The sequence below is a fragment of the Stegodyphus dumicola genome, chromosome X2, assembly GCF_044657685.1.
Source record: "Stegodyphus dumicola isolate Sdum_Otavi_A_Nest chromosome X2, ASM4465768v1".
Taxonomy (NCBI): domain Eukaryota; kingdom Metazoa; phylum Arthropoda; class Arachnida; order Araneae; family Eresidae; genus Stegodyphus; species Stegodyphus dumicola.
Genome location: NC_140781.1, coordinates 74,826,338 through 74,844,882, shown reverse-complemented (window position 1 = coordinate 74,844,882; position 18,545 = coordinate 74,826,338). Strand labels below are relative to the sequence as shown.

Genomic DNA, 18,545 nt, shown 5'->3' with positions numbered 1-18,545 from the left:
ATAACTTCTTAAACAACCCTTTGATAGAATGTTATAAAATGATGCTCACTAATTTGCAACAGAAAAGTATTATGCACCGCCAGCAAGTGCAAAATTTGATAAAATATATGTGCAAATCACGCAAACGTCTGTCAGGGTTAATCAGTATATAATTTATTTATTTAGGAGCTATAAAGCTGGTATCTTCTACTCTTTAAAATTTAGGAGCATTTCAAGTTATTCTAATTTAAGTAGAATTAATTTTCTAAGGTATAAAATTTTATGTTAAAATTAAAAAAACATTTTATACAAATATAAAACATATAGATATAAAAAAAATAACTCACTCATTTGCCATAGCTGCTGAATGTGTTATTTTAAAATGTTACGTGTTATTTAAAAACTAATACGCATCTAAATAACGTTATTTTAGATTTAATTATATTTCCACGATTCATACATTATATAAATTTGCATCTTCTTGTGATTCAAACTTAGAGCTACAAATTTTGATTCTTTGTTTTCGGCAGCAATTTATTCAGATGACCACATTCAACAATTTTCATAAAATCATCATTTCTTAAAAGGTCTAGATGGAATTTTATGGTATTTGAGTTTAACTAACGTAAGTTTAATTTAATTTGCATCTTTCTTTATGACTTACTTGGTCATGAACTTGCTCATTCCAGAGATTTAGGCAGATTTGATTGGCAGTCGGTTTAGTATGAACTGAAGGAAGAATTTCTTACTCGTTATAAAGTGTATTAGTTGAACGTTTGGCTGTGAAGAATGCCCTACACTCTTGCCTTCTATTTGCGTTTGTTCGAGAGAAAATTAAAATTTCGCTACGTTAACTTTCAAAGATATATTAAGACTTGATATAGCTTTTTAGGTGTCCGACCCGAAGGATGTAGCCTTAATCAAAAATTGCTCAGATTTGTAATCAAAAGACTTTTACGTTCCAGCTTGTTACAGTAATAAGGAGACTGCACATTTGTTTTGCAGCATTTTAACTTTACTCTCATAAGCGATCAGGCATAATAAACTAATCATTTTGTGTGCTTTCACATTTAATCTAACTAACAGCGATAACTCATACCGCAGCTTTTAGGTAACGCTGAGGAATGAGAGTTAGATTTCTAGTAACTCAGTTAGCGATAGCCCCTCAAATGTTAAAATTGCAATAAATCTAATGGATACATTGACATTTACTTCAACTCTATTTTTAGATGCATCACAAAACGACTGAGAGTTAATAATGCCTGAAAAGGCAGAGCCCAAGAAATCTAAAAGACTGCGTGCCCAATGAAAGAGATGCTTTGAGAAGTTTTTTTTAGATGAAACTGGCAGGTATTCACGTTACACTCGAAAGAAACCACAAAAATTCCCATTCAGCCCGCCCGTTTGAAACAGGGAAGCAATGTTTTGTATTTTGAATTCACTATTTATTTGCTTCCAAAGCAGTATTCAAACCGCATTCTTTCGGCTCTTCCCTAACTTGGTTACAAATAATGCATAAAATTTAGTATATATGTGTATATAAATATAAAACATATTGCTTTATTTAAAGTGATTAATCACTTTAAATAAATAAGCTCTGCGATTACATGCTTCTTAGGCAAGTTCTAATAAATAAACTGTTCTTAATGAAGCAAATTAAAAGACAATGTAGAACACTAAATTGGAAAACTACACAACTCAGTATGCTGCCACCTTGCTTGCGAGAATCACTTGCAGTGATTGGGTTAGCTGATGACCTAGTTTAGAGAGGCTTACATTATTTATATATATATGTATATCCAAATGTATGCTAGGGAAATCAACCTATCACCATTCCATTCGTTCGTGCTTTTCTCTCTCTGCAGCTTCACAATTTTTCGCCTCTAACGGCGACAAAAACGTCATCAGTAGGCGCTTGTATTTTCTTCCGTTCTGACATGGGAATCGTCTTGATTGGCCACAGGTAAAAATCAATTTTCCAATTACAACATATTTCCGCACTAAATTCATAATATACATTTTCTAACATACACATTACGTTTACATTAATCTTATAATGCACCATAGCGTCTCGTGTTTTTTATAAACATATACTAACGAGACACTAGAAGACCATGTGAAAAATTGTCCTCAATTACGATAAAGTCCAGAGAAGTGCATAGGCAACCCTTTATTAACTCAATATAATCACAGATGCCATCTACTCATGCTTACAGAAGGCTTAACTCTTGGGTTTAACTCAAACAGGTAACAATAAAATTAAAATTAAATGAAGTAAGAACGTAAATTTAACGGCTCACAGGATAATTTAAGTCGAAGGATGGCGCTGACTCGTAAAAGTCGGCGTAAACAAGCTTAATGGCTAGAAGTGCTCAACGCCACAGAAATCTAATCGCTAGTAATTCAAGATCGTAAAGTCATAGCAGGCATTATACACTATAAAATCACCTTCCAAAACATTCCCTTAAATACTACTTTCTACCTCATTAGAATACACGCGAGCTGGCTTATTAACATTCTGGCAAGAAAGCGGGTTTTGAAAACGAGAATCAAAAGAAAGTTACTTTAAAATAAAAACGAGCTGTTAGATAAATTAAATGAGGCCCCACAGCACAATACACTTTATGAATACGTTAAAAATACACATTGTGCTTAAAAGTGACATGATAATGAATATTCTGAAATTCACATAAATTATTTAAATATACTCGGATAATAATGGAAATTCTCTCCAATTTATTACTAATTAAATACTAAATTTAAAGTAATACTGATTCATTATCAGTCCTAAAATGGTAAGTCCCAAAATAATCGCAAGTTAATAGAATGCACGGCAAGTCTTTCGGTTTCAAATGCTCAAGAAGTTCTTAAGGGTCCGAAGTCTTTTGAAGCCTTGCCAGCAATCACATGCATATAGATATATAAAAAGGAAAGTTCTTACCTTAATCGTAGCAAAATTTACCAGCATTAATCCTTACGATGTCTGGCGCCGATTTTACATGCGTGGACGTCCAATACCTTGGCGTCTACTGCTGGTTACACTGTCATTTATCTACTTTGCATAAATACAAGCACGGGCAGATCGTAAACAACCTACCAGTCGTACAGTTTCGGAGATGCTCATTCCGAGTCTTCGGGCAGTTACAATTTGCCTTCTATCAAATTCGCTTAGATCAGTAGCCTTTTCCGTTACTCGAAAAGGTAACTAACTATAAGAATAATTCCTTACCTTCTCCAGCAGCAGTTAAATAGACTTCTATACTTAATCACGTACTCTCCACGTCATCCAGAGGCGTTTATTAAAAAATGTGGAGATGGTCATAATGCTTTGGCTCATCAGTGTATTTTTCCATAAGCCAGCATTTTGTCGTTTAAAATGTCTCTCGAGATAATTAGGTCATATGGTTGTGCCTCATTATTTAAAATAAACAAATTCGCGGTCGTTTCGTTGATTCCGAGTGAAAGCTTAGCTTTACCCAAGGTCACCGCGCATGCGTGACGTATCTATCAAACATTCAGGCGGTTCACTGTCGGAAATCGTTTTCTTCAAACATGCTGAAACGTCAGAAAATTCACCATGACTCATCACTAAGACTAATTTGATTCTTTTTCATACCATCCTTCGATTTTACGCGACTCTCTGTCTGACACGGGATTTTATATATTTTTATATATTTAATGTTTTTCTTCCAGTACCTTTCTTTAAGCAATTCCACTGCTAAATCATAATTATTTAATGACACCAATAATCCTTGAATACTAATTAAGACTGGTCATTTTAAGAAAGCTCTGAAATAAATTATATTTCTCTATTTTAGATAAGCGTTTGTTGCAATAAATAGCCACATCAACCATGCTCAGAATTCATGAAATTTCTTGAAATACCCTCAAAAGGTTCTACGTGATGTTTTACTCATTTTGGTTCACTTTTCAAAATAAGTAAAAAATAACTCTTCGACGACAAATATGCCTTGTTCCTTTCCGAATTCTGGAGATAGTTCTTGACTTTCGTCTTTGCGCAAATAATGCGTTTTGTATATTCCTGATTATGCTTGACTTCAGCTTCGAGATCTGACACTTCAGGAATTAAATCCACAATTTCTGGACCTAACATTAAATATATATTCTGCTTTTTCTTATAGATTCATCTCACTTTTTATTTTACAAATGGCGGGCACTTGCCTATAACGGCATTGGCCACTACTAAGGCCAGAAGCGGTGACCACTTTTTTATGGAGGCATCATTACCTCCTACGAAAGGAAAGACAATTTTACATCCATGCCTTTCCCTAACCACTATACTGTCTGGGCGGCGATTCATCTCACTTTTTTTCTAGTGATTTCATATGTACAATATTTTGCTCCAGTAAATGAGATATTCAGTTAGTTACTTTGTGTTGTTAATCTCCTTTTCGTTTGAGTTACTTGTGTTGTTAATCTACTTTTCTCCTGTTCGTTTTGAGTTTCGTTTTCGCTTTATCTAAAGCTTTCTTGGTATGCTCATCCACGAGAATAACTAATAATAAGATTCTATACTCATAAATTCTCTAGTCTGTTAGTATTATCATAAATAATTTAATATAAATATTTCACAGTTCAAGAAAGCATTCAGATTTCAAATCGAAACTTATCCCTTCTTCGACGGTCATGATGCGTGAGGGTCCCAGCTCATCCCAAGTGGGAAAATATGTTAGCTGGTGACGTAATTTTACTCATCAGAATGGCTCACATTATTATTAAACTAGGTTTTATTAATGAATGAATTATACATATATGTACATCCAACTGCATGCTGGGGGATTCATTACTTCGCCATTCGTTCGCGCTCTTCTCTCTCTGGCGCTTGTCAGTTTTTCGTCTTTGAATGGGCCTTTCTTACAGCGCCATCTGGGGGCGCTCACAATTGTGAAAAAGCTGCCGAGAGATGCTGGCGTACTTATTAAATTGTTAGGAAGTTGATTAGTCTCATACTGAAACCTGGCAAAGACTTGACCACACTTGAGGGATATCGTCCCATTAGCCTACTGCCCACACTTGGCAAGATCTTCGAACGGATCACACTCAATAGGATGAAAGATTTCATCAATAGACTTCCCCCTGAACAGTTTGGTTTCAGGAAAATTTTATCTACTACAAAACAACTTGTGCGACTTACAGAATTTATTGGTTCAGCACCGCATATATATTTTTTCTTCTGCTTATTATGTGCTCCGCCCTTGGGCACTATACGGAAAGGGAGGGATGCCCCGCGGAGGTGTTTTTAAGGGAAACTGTCTCGTATCCACGTTACACATGGGGAAAACCACAAAAACGCCCGTGCAGCCAGCCCGTTCGCCGGAACTCGAACCCCGGACCGAACTACCAGTGTTCAGTGGCTTTTACCGCTCGGCCGCTGGTGGGCCGTCAGCACTGCATAATAATCAGGAAGTCGTCTTACTCATGCGTCTGACAGCGTCTGGCATGAGGGGCTCATTTTCAAATTGATTTGCAACAACTTCTCAAGAGAAATGACTCAACTCATCTATTCATTCATTAAAAACAGAAAATTTTATGTTTCATTTCGAGAAGATATTTCCGATCAAAGAAGAATCAGAGCCAGTGTCGCTCAAGCGCTATTTTAGGCCCAATTCTCTACTTGTTCTATGTCCCTGACTTCCCTAACATCCGTAATGGCATAAACAACTTTTTAGGTTGCTATGCAGACGATACAGTTCTCGCCGTAAAGTTCCTGAGCCCTAATACTGCAATTCAAAAACTTCAAGAAATTATTCCTCATATTGAGCACTAGTGTGTGAAATGGAAAATTAATGCTGAAAAATCGCAAATATTAGTCATTAGCAGAAATCAATGTTCAAGACAAAATATCTACTCTAAAGTAAAACTCTTCGATACGGATATCCCCATAGTCAAGAAAGCTAAGTATTTAGGCATTACCATTAATCACAGACTTACTTGGGCAGACCATATTAATAATATTAGAAATAGGTTTTATGGAAACATGAAGCCGCTTATGCCACTCTTAGGAAAATTCTCCAGCCTAGACCTCAAAAGAAAATGTCATATCTATACAGCCATTATTCGGCCTATTCTTTGCTATGCTTTTCCTGCCTGGACCACTATCCAAGAAAAAGACATGAAAAAGTTACAAATTGTCCAGCATAAATTTTTAAGGTTAATCACGAATGTTTATTACTTCGTCTCCATTCCCACTCTACATCAAGAACTAAAAATTGACTACATTAAAGATTTCATTCATAAGCTTATCAGGTTCTGTGTTCCTCCTTACTTGCTTAGGGAACATTAACTGTCCTGACTCGGAACAGGGAGCTTACTAAAGCTATGTTCAATACTTTTGGGAAGTAGACAATACACACAGGAAGGATATACGAAACCCTTTATTTTTCTCTCTTTACAATGATTTCCGGACTTCGGAATACAGAGACCAACCACTTGTGGTCTGAACGTAAGAATATAAAAATATTAACTAAACTCTAACTAAACTAACTTTGGATTAATCAAACAAGTGCCTAACTCCAAGATTGGCCGTATATTAACAAAAAGCCGTATGTAGTACAGAGAACTGCTAATACTACGATACGTTTAAAATTATCAAGAGGTTTAAACCTCTGGCCTTGAAGGCAACCAGCAACCGAGTAAAACTACTATGGCAAGCGGCCTGCTTCTAATAGCTCCTTCCTCTCTCTTGCTTGGCAAAAAGCCACAACTTAAGTACTTGGCGTTAGCAAGACAAATTTGCATAAATAAGTTAAAGCTTTTAATTCTGGCCGGAAGTAGAAAATAAGAAGTGATAGTAAAGATTTAAAATAAAATAAACGTTAGTAAAACTTAGGATCCTTACAAGCTTAATGAAAATTTCTTCAAAAAAGCTCTTACCTGTCCGTATATGAATAAGTTCCAGGTTTTCAACTACATCATCCTACATGAGGACGGAGATCTAAGACACTGGGCGGCCTACCTCTGTGACTCAAATTTTCCGACATAACATTTTTGTGTATATATTGTATCATAGTTTTGGAAGGCCGGAAGTAGAAAATAAGAAGTGATAGTAAAGATTTAAAATAAAATAAACGTTAGTAAAACTTAGGATCCTTACATACTTCCCGCCAGAGTTAATTAGTTTGAAACTGGGGTTTAAAACGACCTTGTTGAAAACTTTTAGCTCTAGAATCTAACGCGAGGCCAATCTTTTACAAACATTTCTCACTAGAAACTAGAAATTAAAAAAAAAAAAGTCGTTTTTACATTATCAACTCCATGAACAATTACTTTTCATCTGTACTGCATCTAAACAGGAGTTTGTAGTTGAAATCTGGTTCCTTCCAGAGATCTGGAAGGAAAACTAGTTTAATGAAATGTTACACAATTAAATGGCAAGTAACATGAATACTTATATTTCTGTTTTACATTCTAATTTCATTCATGACGTTATTTAATTATCTCCCCGTGCTCTCTGACATGTGTTGTAAAGGAAAACAACAAACACGAACGTGTTTATGTACAAGTGTTCAACACTACCGCCTGCAATCAAAACACTAACGTGTTAAAATTCAACATAACAAGACCTCAGAACACACCTTATATTCATCTCTAAACCCTGAGGTACTATTCTGAAAGTGGATAACTCTGAAGTGTAGCGTCAGAGAGCCTAACTACATTCATTCAACCTTTAACACATATTCACAATAATTTGCTCTTTTTACAGTCACACGAATAAGTTAAAAGTTTTAGCATTACTTTCACTTTTAACATATCACAGTATTTCTTAACGTTTAAAATAACAGTTGACATTGTATATAAGGACATATTAACATGCCGTTAATTTTAAGCATTTTAAAACATACATTAGTAGTACATTGTTAACTTCTATTCTTTTCTAAGCAAGTGCCAATTCTTATACATTGAAATACTACATTTCAAAAGTCTTTCAGACTAAAACTTCTTTCTTGCCAGAATCTTTTAAATAAAATTTTATACAATAACTTTTACAATTTTCTTAAGGTACCTTTCTCAAAGATTATCAATGCTTTTACAATATTCAAGTATTTACACATTCCTATTATACATTAATTTTAGTTTTACTCGCGAGTAATTGAAAAACATAATACCAAAATAGGTAACAACTCATTTCTCGCCTTTTTGGCGATAAAGGTAGACCTCACATGAGGTAAAACGTCTTGAATTCTGCCACTTGCAGTAAGAATGAAAAATTAACTCAAGGTTTCAAAGTAACTTAAAGTTTTACTTATCTTTGTGATATTCGGACATCCCTTTTTCTGCCCAGTCCTGGAAGGTAGCGAAGACTACGGTTTGGTTTATCTTCCTTCTTGTGCGGGTTCGCCCTTCAGTTCCTTCCTCCATGAGCTTTCTTTTTCTTCCATTGCGGTCACCCTTGAAGACCTTCTTTTCAGCCTCTGCCTGTGGTCTCGGCCGTTTGATGGCAGCTGGTCTTGGCGAAACCGGGACAACTGTCTCTCGTTGTTGCCTGGATCTCGTTGCTGGCTGTTCAAATTTTTCTTGCTTCTTTGCATCTGCATCTGGTCTTCCTTCATTAATTCGTCGACATTTGCTGCGTAGACTCCTATCCGATGGGTAGATCTTCCGTTTTGGAGCCGTGTTATAGTTGCTGTCATTTCTCCTGGCTCTCTTTGCATTAGTCGTACTTCTCCCTTCTTCATTCTGGCGGTGGTCGTGCTCTCTCTTTTCTGGTCGGTGAACGGCTTCTTTATCTTGTTACCTTCAATTTTCCAACGGGGAAACTTTCTTTTCAATTGCTCCTGCCTCCTAATGGCTTGCCCTTGTGATTGTCGTTGTTCCACCTCTGGAGCTTGTGCCTGCAGTGCCTGTCGTGCCGGATCCTGCAAAAGATCTTTAAATATTGGCATTTTATTACGATTATAGAATGGTTTTATCTGGTCAATGTTTGCGGAGCATGTTTCACCATTCCTGGCTTTTAACACCACTACAGCCTGAGTTATTTTTTCCATGACATATGGTCCTTGAAATCGTGGAAAAAACTTGGCAGTTTTATCTTCTGGTGCTGAAGAAAGTGAATGCTTAATTTTTAACACTTCATCTCCTACTTTATAAGTTACTCCCCGTCGTTTCATATCGTAATAAAGTTTCTGTTTTCTCTGTGCTACTTCAGTGTTCTTTTTTGCTTCATTAATTAATTTTTCTATATCGCCCATTTTAAATTCTGGGGCTCTTTGTTGAACATAAAATAATTTATCTAACGGCGTTATAATCTTTCTGCCTAAAAATAACTCAACAGGAGTTTTGCCCGTTGTATCATGTTTTGCGGTCCTAAGGGCGAAACTAATTCATTGACATAGTTATACCAGCTTTTATGAAAATTTTTAACATAAATACGGACAATTTTCACTATATTTCTATTGACCCGTTCCGCTATAGTTGATTGCGGCCGATACGGGACCATTTTTAAATGACGTATGCCCAGTTTTTGGCACATGTCTTCAAATATATTACTTACAAATTGAGGACCATTATCCGATATAACTTTTAGGGGCGCCCCGTATTTTAAAATATATTTATTTAAAATAGAATCAGTAACTAATTTCGCGGAGGCTCGTTTTAAGGGAACAATTTCGGTCCACTTACTAAAATGATCAACCATAACAAGGAGATACCGACTTTTATTTAACTGACATTTTGGGAAAGGGCCCAATAAATCGATGCCAAATATTTCATTTGGAAATTCGGATTTAATGCTATTTAGAAACCCGGCCGGGCGGAAATTAATATAATTAACTGCTTGACATGTTGGGCAGGCCTGGACATACGCCCTTGTTAACTTTTGCAGTTCAGGAAAATAAACTGCTTCGCGTACGCGTTGGATGGTTTTTCGAATACCAGCATGAGAAGCTAATGGGCAGTCGTGTAACTCCTGCAGTATATTTAATCTAAGACTAGCTGGGATAACAGGTCGAAATTCGTTGTTGGAATTCGTAGTTTTTGTATAAAATAATAGACCATCTATTAGTTCGTAATGGGCCGCCCTATTTCTTATCGCCACAATATCTTGGTGGCTAAAATTTTCAGGATCCTTTAAATACTCATAAATGTTTTTAAATTCAGGATCCTTACCCAGTTAGGTTATTACAGTTTCTCGGGAATGTATTGTACATGCCGTGAGCATTGCCACCTTTACAGTATTACCTTCTTCATCTATTTTTATTCTGGACAGGGCATCTGCTACGATATTTTCCTTTCCGGGGGTGTGCTTGATTACCAGATTATACTCTTGTAACTTGAGTGCCCATCTTATTAACCTTGGGGATAAGTTTTTCTCTGAGTACAATCTAGTTACCGCCGCATGATCAGAATACACTGTTATTGGCGCCCTTCCAAAATAGACTCGGAACTTTTGCACTGCTAAAAGAATTGCAAGTGCCTCTCTCTCGGTCGCGGAATAATTTCTTTGTGTTTGATTTAAAGTTCGACTAAAAAATGCCACGGGCTGCTGATTTTGCGAAAGTACCGCTCCTACCGCATAATCCGAAGCATCCGCTGAAATTTCTAAATTTTCATCCTTTTCAGGAAATTTCAAAACCGGGGATTGCGTTAATGCTTGCTTTAATTTTTCGAAAGCACTATTGGCTTCGGCCGTCCACGAGAATCTTGCCTGTTTCCTTTTTAATTTTAACAATGGTTCAGCAATAGCTGCAAAATCTTTTATAAAGGACCTATAATATGAACAAAGTCCTAGAAAAGAAGAGAGCTTCTTCGCCGTATTTGGCGGCGGATACTTTTGCACAGCGATTATTTTTGATTCGTCTCTCTCGATTCCTTTCTGAGATACTTTGTAACCTAAGTATTTTAATTCAGGAGCTGCAAATTAGCACTTTTCGACATTAACTTTTAGACCGGCCTCATTTAATAATGAAAACACCTGTCTTAAATCCTGTACATGTTGGTCCAGATTATCACTAGTAATAATGATATCGTCTAAATAGATAAATGTGGACTTTCCAAGAACAGGCCTTAGCACAATGTCCATACATCGCTGAAATGTTGCCGGTGCCCCTGAAAGGCCAAACGGCATACGCAGGAATGTATAAGTGCCAGTCTTGGTTATAAAAGCAGTCTTAGGCACATCTTCCGGTCTAATCCCTATTTGAAAATAACCAGTCGTTAAGTCTAAAGTAGCCATGTATTTGGTAGAAATTACGTTCCTTAGAATTTCTTCGATAATAGGTAACGGATATACCGGATATTTAGTCATGGAGTTTAATTTACGATAGTCAATTGCAAAACACCACCTTTTTGGATGTGTTACCGGATAGTCATTATTTTTCTTACATAACACAACCGGGCTAGCATAACTACTTGAGATGGGCGTTATGATCTTTTTACGTAACATATCTCGAATGTGCCACTCTATAATTTTTTCTTTATTCTTATCATATCGGTATGGTTTGTGGCGAACTGGCAGTGAATCTCCGGTGTCGATACTATGGTTAGTAACTTGAGTAAATCCGTTAATATCACTAAATAACGAAGCAAATTCACTTACCACTTGCCGAATTTTTTGTTGCTCTTCCTTAGGCAGGTGGTCGAGGTTTAACGTTGGTGGTTCTGTTTTTTCTTCTCGAACTGGTTTCATCGTCAGCTTAAGGGATGCTTCCTTAAAATCCAGCGTTGCTTCTGCCTCTGAAAGAAAATGTATCCCTAAGATGACATGTGCTTGCAAATTCTTTAGGATAAAAAACATAATCTTTACTTGCTCGTCCTTGATACGAATGTATAACGGTAATTTACCTATGCACTTGCATCTTTCTCCCTGCGCAGCTAACACTGTCGTATTATCCGAATTATATATGCGATATTTCCGAAAATACTTCCTAAAAAAATCTTCTGCCACAGAGGAACACTGCGCGCCTGTATCCAAGAGTGCGGTGGCTGGGATATTATTCACCAACACTTCAATCTTCGGAAGAGTCAAATTTTTCACCATCACTGTATTTAACTTGAAGGAAGAGGGGTTTTCGTGGCCTTCGGATTTCCGCACCCTCCCGTCAGCAGAAATCCGTTTTAGTTTAAATTATTTTTCATTTCTGTGCTTTCCTTCTTTTTCCACTGGCCTTGAGACTTTTTTCCTGGATTGCTATTGAACTGTCGACGTTCGCCGGCTGTTTTTGAATGCTCGGGTTTCCTTGTCCACTGATTCGCTTTGCTTCTGTAGCCGTGTGCTTGAGTTTGCTGTAGTCTTGGCGCACCAAATTGGTTTCGCTGTTGATATTGGCGTCTTCTTTCAATGTCCGCCGTTCTTCTACTTTCAAACTGGATTGCTAGCTCAAATATCTTTTCCAGTGTAGTCGGATTCCTTAATTCAATAAAGTCTTGTACTTGGGGAAGTAACCTCGGCAAAATCACTTGAATTATCTCAGGATCCGGAAGGTTTCCATACAAGAGTTTGAAGACATGAATTTTTCTTAAAATAAAGCTTGAGAGATTTTCAATTCGTTTCTGGTATATGCTGAAGAGTTCCGTTTCTAATCTTGCACGATCTCTTACGACAGGGAAGGCTTTTACTAAGGCAGTCTTAAAATTTTCGTAAGTATAGGTGGGACTTCCCGCTTGACCCAAGAGGCTTCTGCCTATACATTTGAACCAATTAAGCGCTTGGCCCCTCAAAGCGCTGGTAGCTAAGGTGACTTTCTGGAACTCATGTACTGGATACAGCATGAAGTGGTCATCCAATTTTTCCAAAAAACTGGTTACCGGTGAGTTTCCATTAAATGTTGCTTTTGGTTTCATCGATGCGCGCATGGTCTGGACGACGTAACCAAATTCTTCCAGGGCGGCAGCTGGCATTTCTGGATTCTGAGCCGCTTCTGCAGGCAGCACAGGTTCTTCTTGAAACTCGGCCATGGTTATTCTTCTTCGTTGGGCGCCACTATCAGGTTCTATGTTCCTCCTTACTTGCTTAGGGAACATTAACTGTCCTGACTCGGAACAGGGAATTTACTAAAGCTATGTTCAATACTTTTGGGAAGTAGACAATACACACAGGAAGGGTATACGAAACCCTTTATTTTTCTCTCTTTACAATGATTTCCGTACTTCGGAATACAGAGACCAACCACTTGTGGTCTGAACGTAAGAATATAAAAATATTAACTAAACTCTAACTAAACTAAATTTGGATTAATCAAACAAGTGCCTAACTCCAAGATTGGCCGTATATTAACAAAAAGCCGTATGTAGTACTGAGAACTGCTAATACTACGATACGTTTAAAATTATCAAGAGGTTTAAACCTCTGGCCTTGAAGGCAACCAGCAACCGAGTAAAACTACTATGGCAAGCGGCCTGCTTCTAATAGCTCCTTCCTCTCTCTTGCTTGGCAAAAAGCCACAACTTAAGTACTTGGCGTTAGCAAGACAAATTTGCATAAATAAGTTAAAGCTTTTAATTCTGGCCGGAAGTAGAAAATAAGAAGTGATAGTAAAGATTTAAAATAAAATAAACGTTAGTAAAACTTAGGATCCTTACAAGCTTAATGAAAATTTCTTCAAAAAAGCTCTTACCTGTCCGTATATGAATAAGTTCCAGGTTTTCAACTACATCATCCTACATGAGGACGGAGATCTAAGACACAGGGCGGCCTACCTCTGTGACTCAAATTTTCCGACATAACATTTTTGTGTATATATTGTATCATAGTTTTTATTCTATATTTTTATGTTTTATTTATCTAGAATCTTTTCTCTCATTATTTAATCCAGAATTTTATTTCAGTTACTTATTATATTACTCATGAATGCATTTTTTTGTTTGTATTATTACTGTACTTTATTTCAGTTATTATCATGCTTATATATGTTCTCACCACCATACTTATCAGGACTTATTCTTCATGAATTTATCATCTCCTCGGACTCAGTTTTGTCTCCAATGGTCTGATTGTCTGGTTATCCAACCCTGTAACGCATGATCACCTACTCTTCCCCCTAGACTTCAGTCCCTCCTTTACCACCAGTTCGCTACCTCCAATTGCCAGGTGCCATCATGGCAAACTGTCAGGAGCCGGTAAAGTTACATTTACACTTGACGCACCGGCAATATATGCATTGGATTGGATAGTGTATTCTGATCCCAAGTGTTTGTAAATTTCATTTTATGCTATTTTTGTAACCAGATGGGAGTTAAATGTCCATAAAGATAAACAGCTTGCTGAAGAAATATTTTCACGAGAAATACTCGTGTCAGTTTCTTAATATTTTAAAGTTTTTTAACACCCACTAGAAACGGCAAATAAGGTTCTGTTTACTTTTTGTCTAGTGCGAATAGTTAAACAATACCACGGATAATAACTCGCTGAACATTATATTAACATCTTTGGGAAGGCGCTAGGTCTTAAGAATAAGTTTTAAGTTATTTTTGCAGTAGAAAGTATAGTGTCTTTAAAACTCTTAACAAAAGGCACATGTTTATAAAGTGCTTCCTTTGTTATTATATAAAGAATTTATAGCATTATTGGACCATTTAATGAAAAGCTTGATAATGTGATTGCAATAAATAATTTTTTTTTCAGATTTTGATGAGAGAATTCCTTAATTACAACGACACGAATGTGGTGATTGTTGACTGGAGTGCTGGCAGCCAGGCACCTTATATCCAAGCCGTGGCTAATGCAAGAGTTGTAGGAGCTGAGATAGCACGGATGGTGAATGCTTTAAAGGTGATTTTATATTTAAATATTTAGTTGTAAAAGACAAGTTACCATCTCTTAATGCTAAATTGTAAGTAGGAATGTGTTACACATTTCCCTGTAGCTCATTTGTCATCGAATGCACGCTGATAAAACTTCGAATTTGTCTGCTCTAGTAAACATGCTTCACGCTATATGGATAGACCGAAATTATAAATGCAAATTAAGATAAAATTATCGTCTACTGATAAAGAATATAGTACTGCTATATTACGAATTTAATTCCATTAATCATATTTTGAACATATGAAGGCTTTCATTGATCATATTTACTTCCGTGGAATTTCAGACTCTACTTTTAAGATGATTGCTGTTGTTGTAAAAGAGCTGTGTTATAACTGCTAGAAATAACGGAAAAGGCGAACGTTCTAAATTTAATATTTGCGATAAGATTTTATTTTTCGGAAGGTTTTCATTATCTGTTGATCAAAAAAATTAGAAATTACTTCATTTTATGAGAAAGGAGAAGAATCTATTAAAGAAAGTGTATGAAAATCTATAACAATTTTTTTTAAACAAAAATGCTTATTCTTTAACTTTGAACAATCTTTGCACATCTCTGTGTTTTACCAATTAATTTAATAGCAGTTAACAGCAATTTTAATTTTAACAGTATAAAATTTATTATTTATAAAATATTTATTCCGAAAGTACTTCATCATATTCATACTTCAAAATACGATATGCTTTTATCCACCTGTGTAATTATGGCAGTATGTATATCTTATTTACATGTTCTCATATGCATCAAACATTTATGCCTATTTCTCTGCAAAAAAGGGCTATATACTTTATTTTTATGACTATAAATTCTCTGTATGTATCGCAAAATTCCTCAAATAAGGCAAAGAGTTTCATAAGAACACATTATGGAGAAATAGACTGGTACTGTGGAACAAAAAATTTACTTTTTGTATATGGTTTCTGTAGCCAATCAGTTTAATAAATTAAAAACCGATAGTTCTTTTATGTGTAAAATTTATAAGGTATTTTCTCACTCCATTCTGAATACTTTCGTTCTTGAACTGTTAGCACACTCGGCGCGTATTCGAGAGGTCCAGGGTTCGAGTCCCGGCAAGGGCATTGCACATTTTTTACTTCTCCAGCATCAGAAAAAAAATCTAATGTCTCAACAGTGGCGCCCGAACTAAAAAAAGGTGGTCGATGATGGGTCTTTACCACTAGGATTTGGGGATTGGGTCACCTAATCCCCAGTCGCTCTTTAAAAGGGCGTGTATATAAGGTATTTCTCCCGCCTTCTTAGCATGCCTTCGTGATGTCTACTCTAGGACACTCGGCGGGTATTCGAGAGGTCAAAGGTTCGAGTCCCGGCGAGGGCATAGCTTAGTTTTTCATGTCTCCTGCTTTGAAATAACTCTACAAATTTGCTAACAGAAATGTAATCAATACTTTCTTGGAGACAGCTGCAAAGCTAGCAGCTAACACTATTTCGTCCAACACGAGCCTCTAATCGCAAAAACTAGTCGCCATGTAGATATATAAGTGTTTCACAAATTCAGAAAAACTTAAAGGGAATATTGGAAATAAAGAATTTCGTTCGAAAATATAAATTTATCAGTCTAAGTCAGTAAATTTATTTTTTATATTGCAACGAATTTTTCATACAAAACTACGGTCTCTTAAATTAGTAGTGATACTTAAAGTAGTCTCTTAAATTCCTCCATATATGGTTAGGAATTTGAGAAGGCCCGCCTTTCTGGCATTGGATTGAGACCGTTAAGAATTCCAACCAGATTTTAAGCCCCTAAAATGCTAAAGTACTTCTTCGTTTAACCTAATGCTTCTGTCTTATAATGAATCGAAACAAAAGGGTGAAACTGTGCCGTTAAGTATTTAGAAGGACGGAAAAAACTTCCATTAAGATTATTTTACTTACTGAGATATTGTAATTCACAACATGTAGATATTATCGATAATAGTTATAAGACCCGTAGAAATGAATTGCCTCTGCCTCTACATTGCTTATATTTTCTCTAATTTAACAATAATGAAAACTGTTTTATTTATTCAAATTTAAAAATTTCTATTATTAAATATTTGATAATATTTCAGAAATTCGGAAATTTGACGACATCTATGCTGCATATCATCGGTAATGGGTTAGGAGCTCACGTAGCAGGCTACGCTGGACAAAGTATTCTACCAATGGTATCCAGAATAACAGGTATTTGGAAAGAAACATATCTCATTTTTGACAGCTGAAATACGTTACGTCCGAAGAAGCTCACCAACAGCTGATTTGAATACTAATAAGTTAATAAGAAATCATTCTCTGTAATTTGCGCTAACAATGTACTAGAACAAATGAAGAGTGAAGAACGTTGAGCATAATAGTTGCAATTTCCTCCACATTCATACATGATATATTTTCTAAGCATCAAAAGGAATGCGAAATGAAAATCGGAGATTTTCTGAGTCCTTTAATTATGTTTATTTAATAGTACCTTTTCTTGAAACTACAACTTTCGGATCAATGTTCGCAACGTCTATTACGAGTTCCTAACCAGTTATTTTAAGTTTTCTCATTATCCTTTGTTCTGCTTGCTCTAATTTTGCATGCCCGAAGAAGAAATTCGCTGACGCGAAGACGATATTAAGAATGAGTATATGTAGGCGTGAGTTACGTGCAAATTATAATTAACATTTGATTGATTTCCTGATTCATCTGCGCTAAACTCGCAATTTTTATCTTCTCTTTCATTATTGCTGAATCTAATTGAAATTTACCGCTGAAAAGATAAATGCTAGATTGAAAAGATAAATGCTAATTTTCAAGCAGCAGTCAATAATTTTTATTAATTAAATATCTGGTACTTTATTCTAGTCTGGTTGACTTCAGTGGACTAGTAACTTGATGTTTAATATTCGTGACCTGTTAGAATCAAATTATTTTTCTATTGCACTTATTCATCCTGTAATGCACAAGTGGTATATAAATAAATTTACTTTTGCTTGCTGTGCAGTTATGTGTTTGGTTAATTTAACTGCAGGTGACAATAATTATTTAGTTCATAAAACTCCAAGAACAGGCCATTAGGAACGTTAAATTAATAGATACTTTCAGTTAAGAACGGTGTGTTTTATAACAAAGGCCCATTTATTAAACTACAATATGAATGTGTAAAGCGAATATGAGTTAGCTTCCTTTAGGAATTTAGGAAGGTCTTACTCGAAGGCATTTCTATTCTTCAGGAGGTAGTTCTAATATACCGTAATCTAATAAATCTAATCTAGTCCATCTTCACATTTGTTCTCTAAGTGGGGAACAATGTATGAAAATATGGCATTCAACCCATACGCGCTATTGTGATACAACTAGTTAATACTTCAAGTTAGTCATTTGAAGATCCGCGGTTCGAATCTCAGCGAAGACTCAACTGCTTTTCTCGTTTCTCTCTCCTAAAAATCCTAGTTAACCAGTGTAACTGAACTAACTAAACTGCAGAAACCTCAAAACTCTATACTGATTGAAAATTAGAAAATAATTTATTTAATTTCAGGAGCATTAGAGTAACTTTTCAGGAACAATAGAATACCTTTTAAGAAGAATAGATAGAATACCTTTTTATTCAGAAGTTAAAGCAACAAAAATCAGCGTTATATTTTCAAAATTTTCACAGGAATAGGTTCGATTTTCACAGGACCTTTTAATGTAACAAAAGTTTCACAGGACCTTTTAATGTAACTGATAACAGATAAGTTAGCTATTCTTATATTAGAGAAGATGAAGAGAAAAAATATATACGGCGTGCACGCATTCAGCTGATCTTTACAAGGTCAAATAGAGAAA

At 35.8% G+C, this 18,545-nt stretch overlaps 1 protein-coding gene across 3 annotated transcripts in view; it reads left to right on the top strand.

Moving 5' to 3' along the window:
* Positions 1-18,545, top strand: part of LOC118199176 (pancreatic lipase-related protein 2-like) — a 94,300-nt gene that overhangs the window by 37,728 nt on the left and 38,027 nt on the right. For all 3 annotated transcript variants that reach the window (XM_035370995.2, XM_035370987.2, XM_035370981.2), the window contains exons 3-4: positions 14,558-14,704; positions 16,808-16,919. In XM_035370995.2, coding sequence (XP_035226886.1) covers positions 14,558-14,704; positions 16,808-16,919 — 259 coding nt within the window. The remainder of the gene's footprint in view (positions 1-14,557; positions 14,705-16,807; positions 16,920-18,545) is intronic.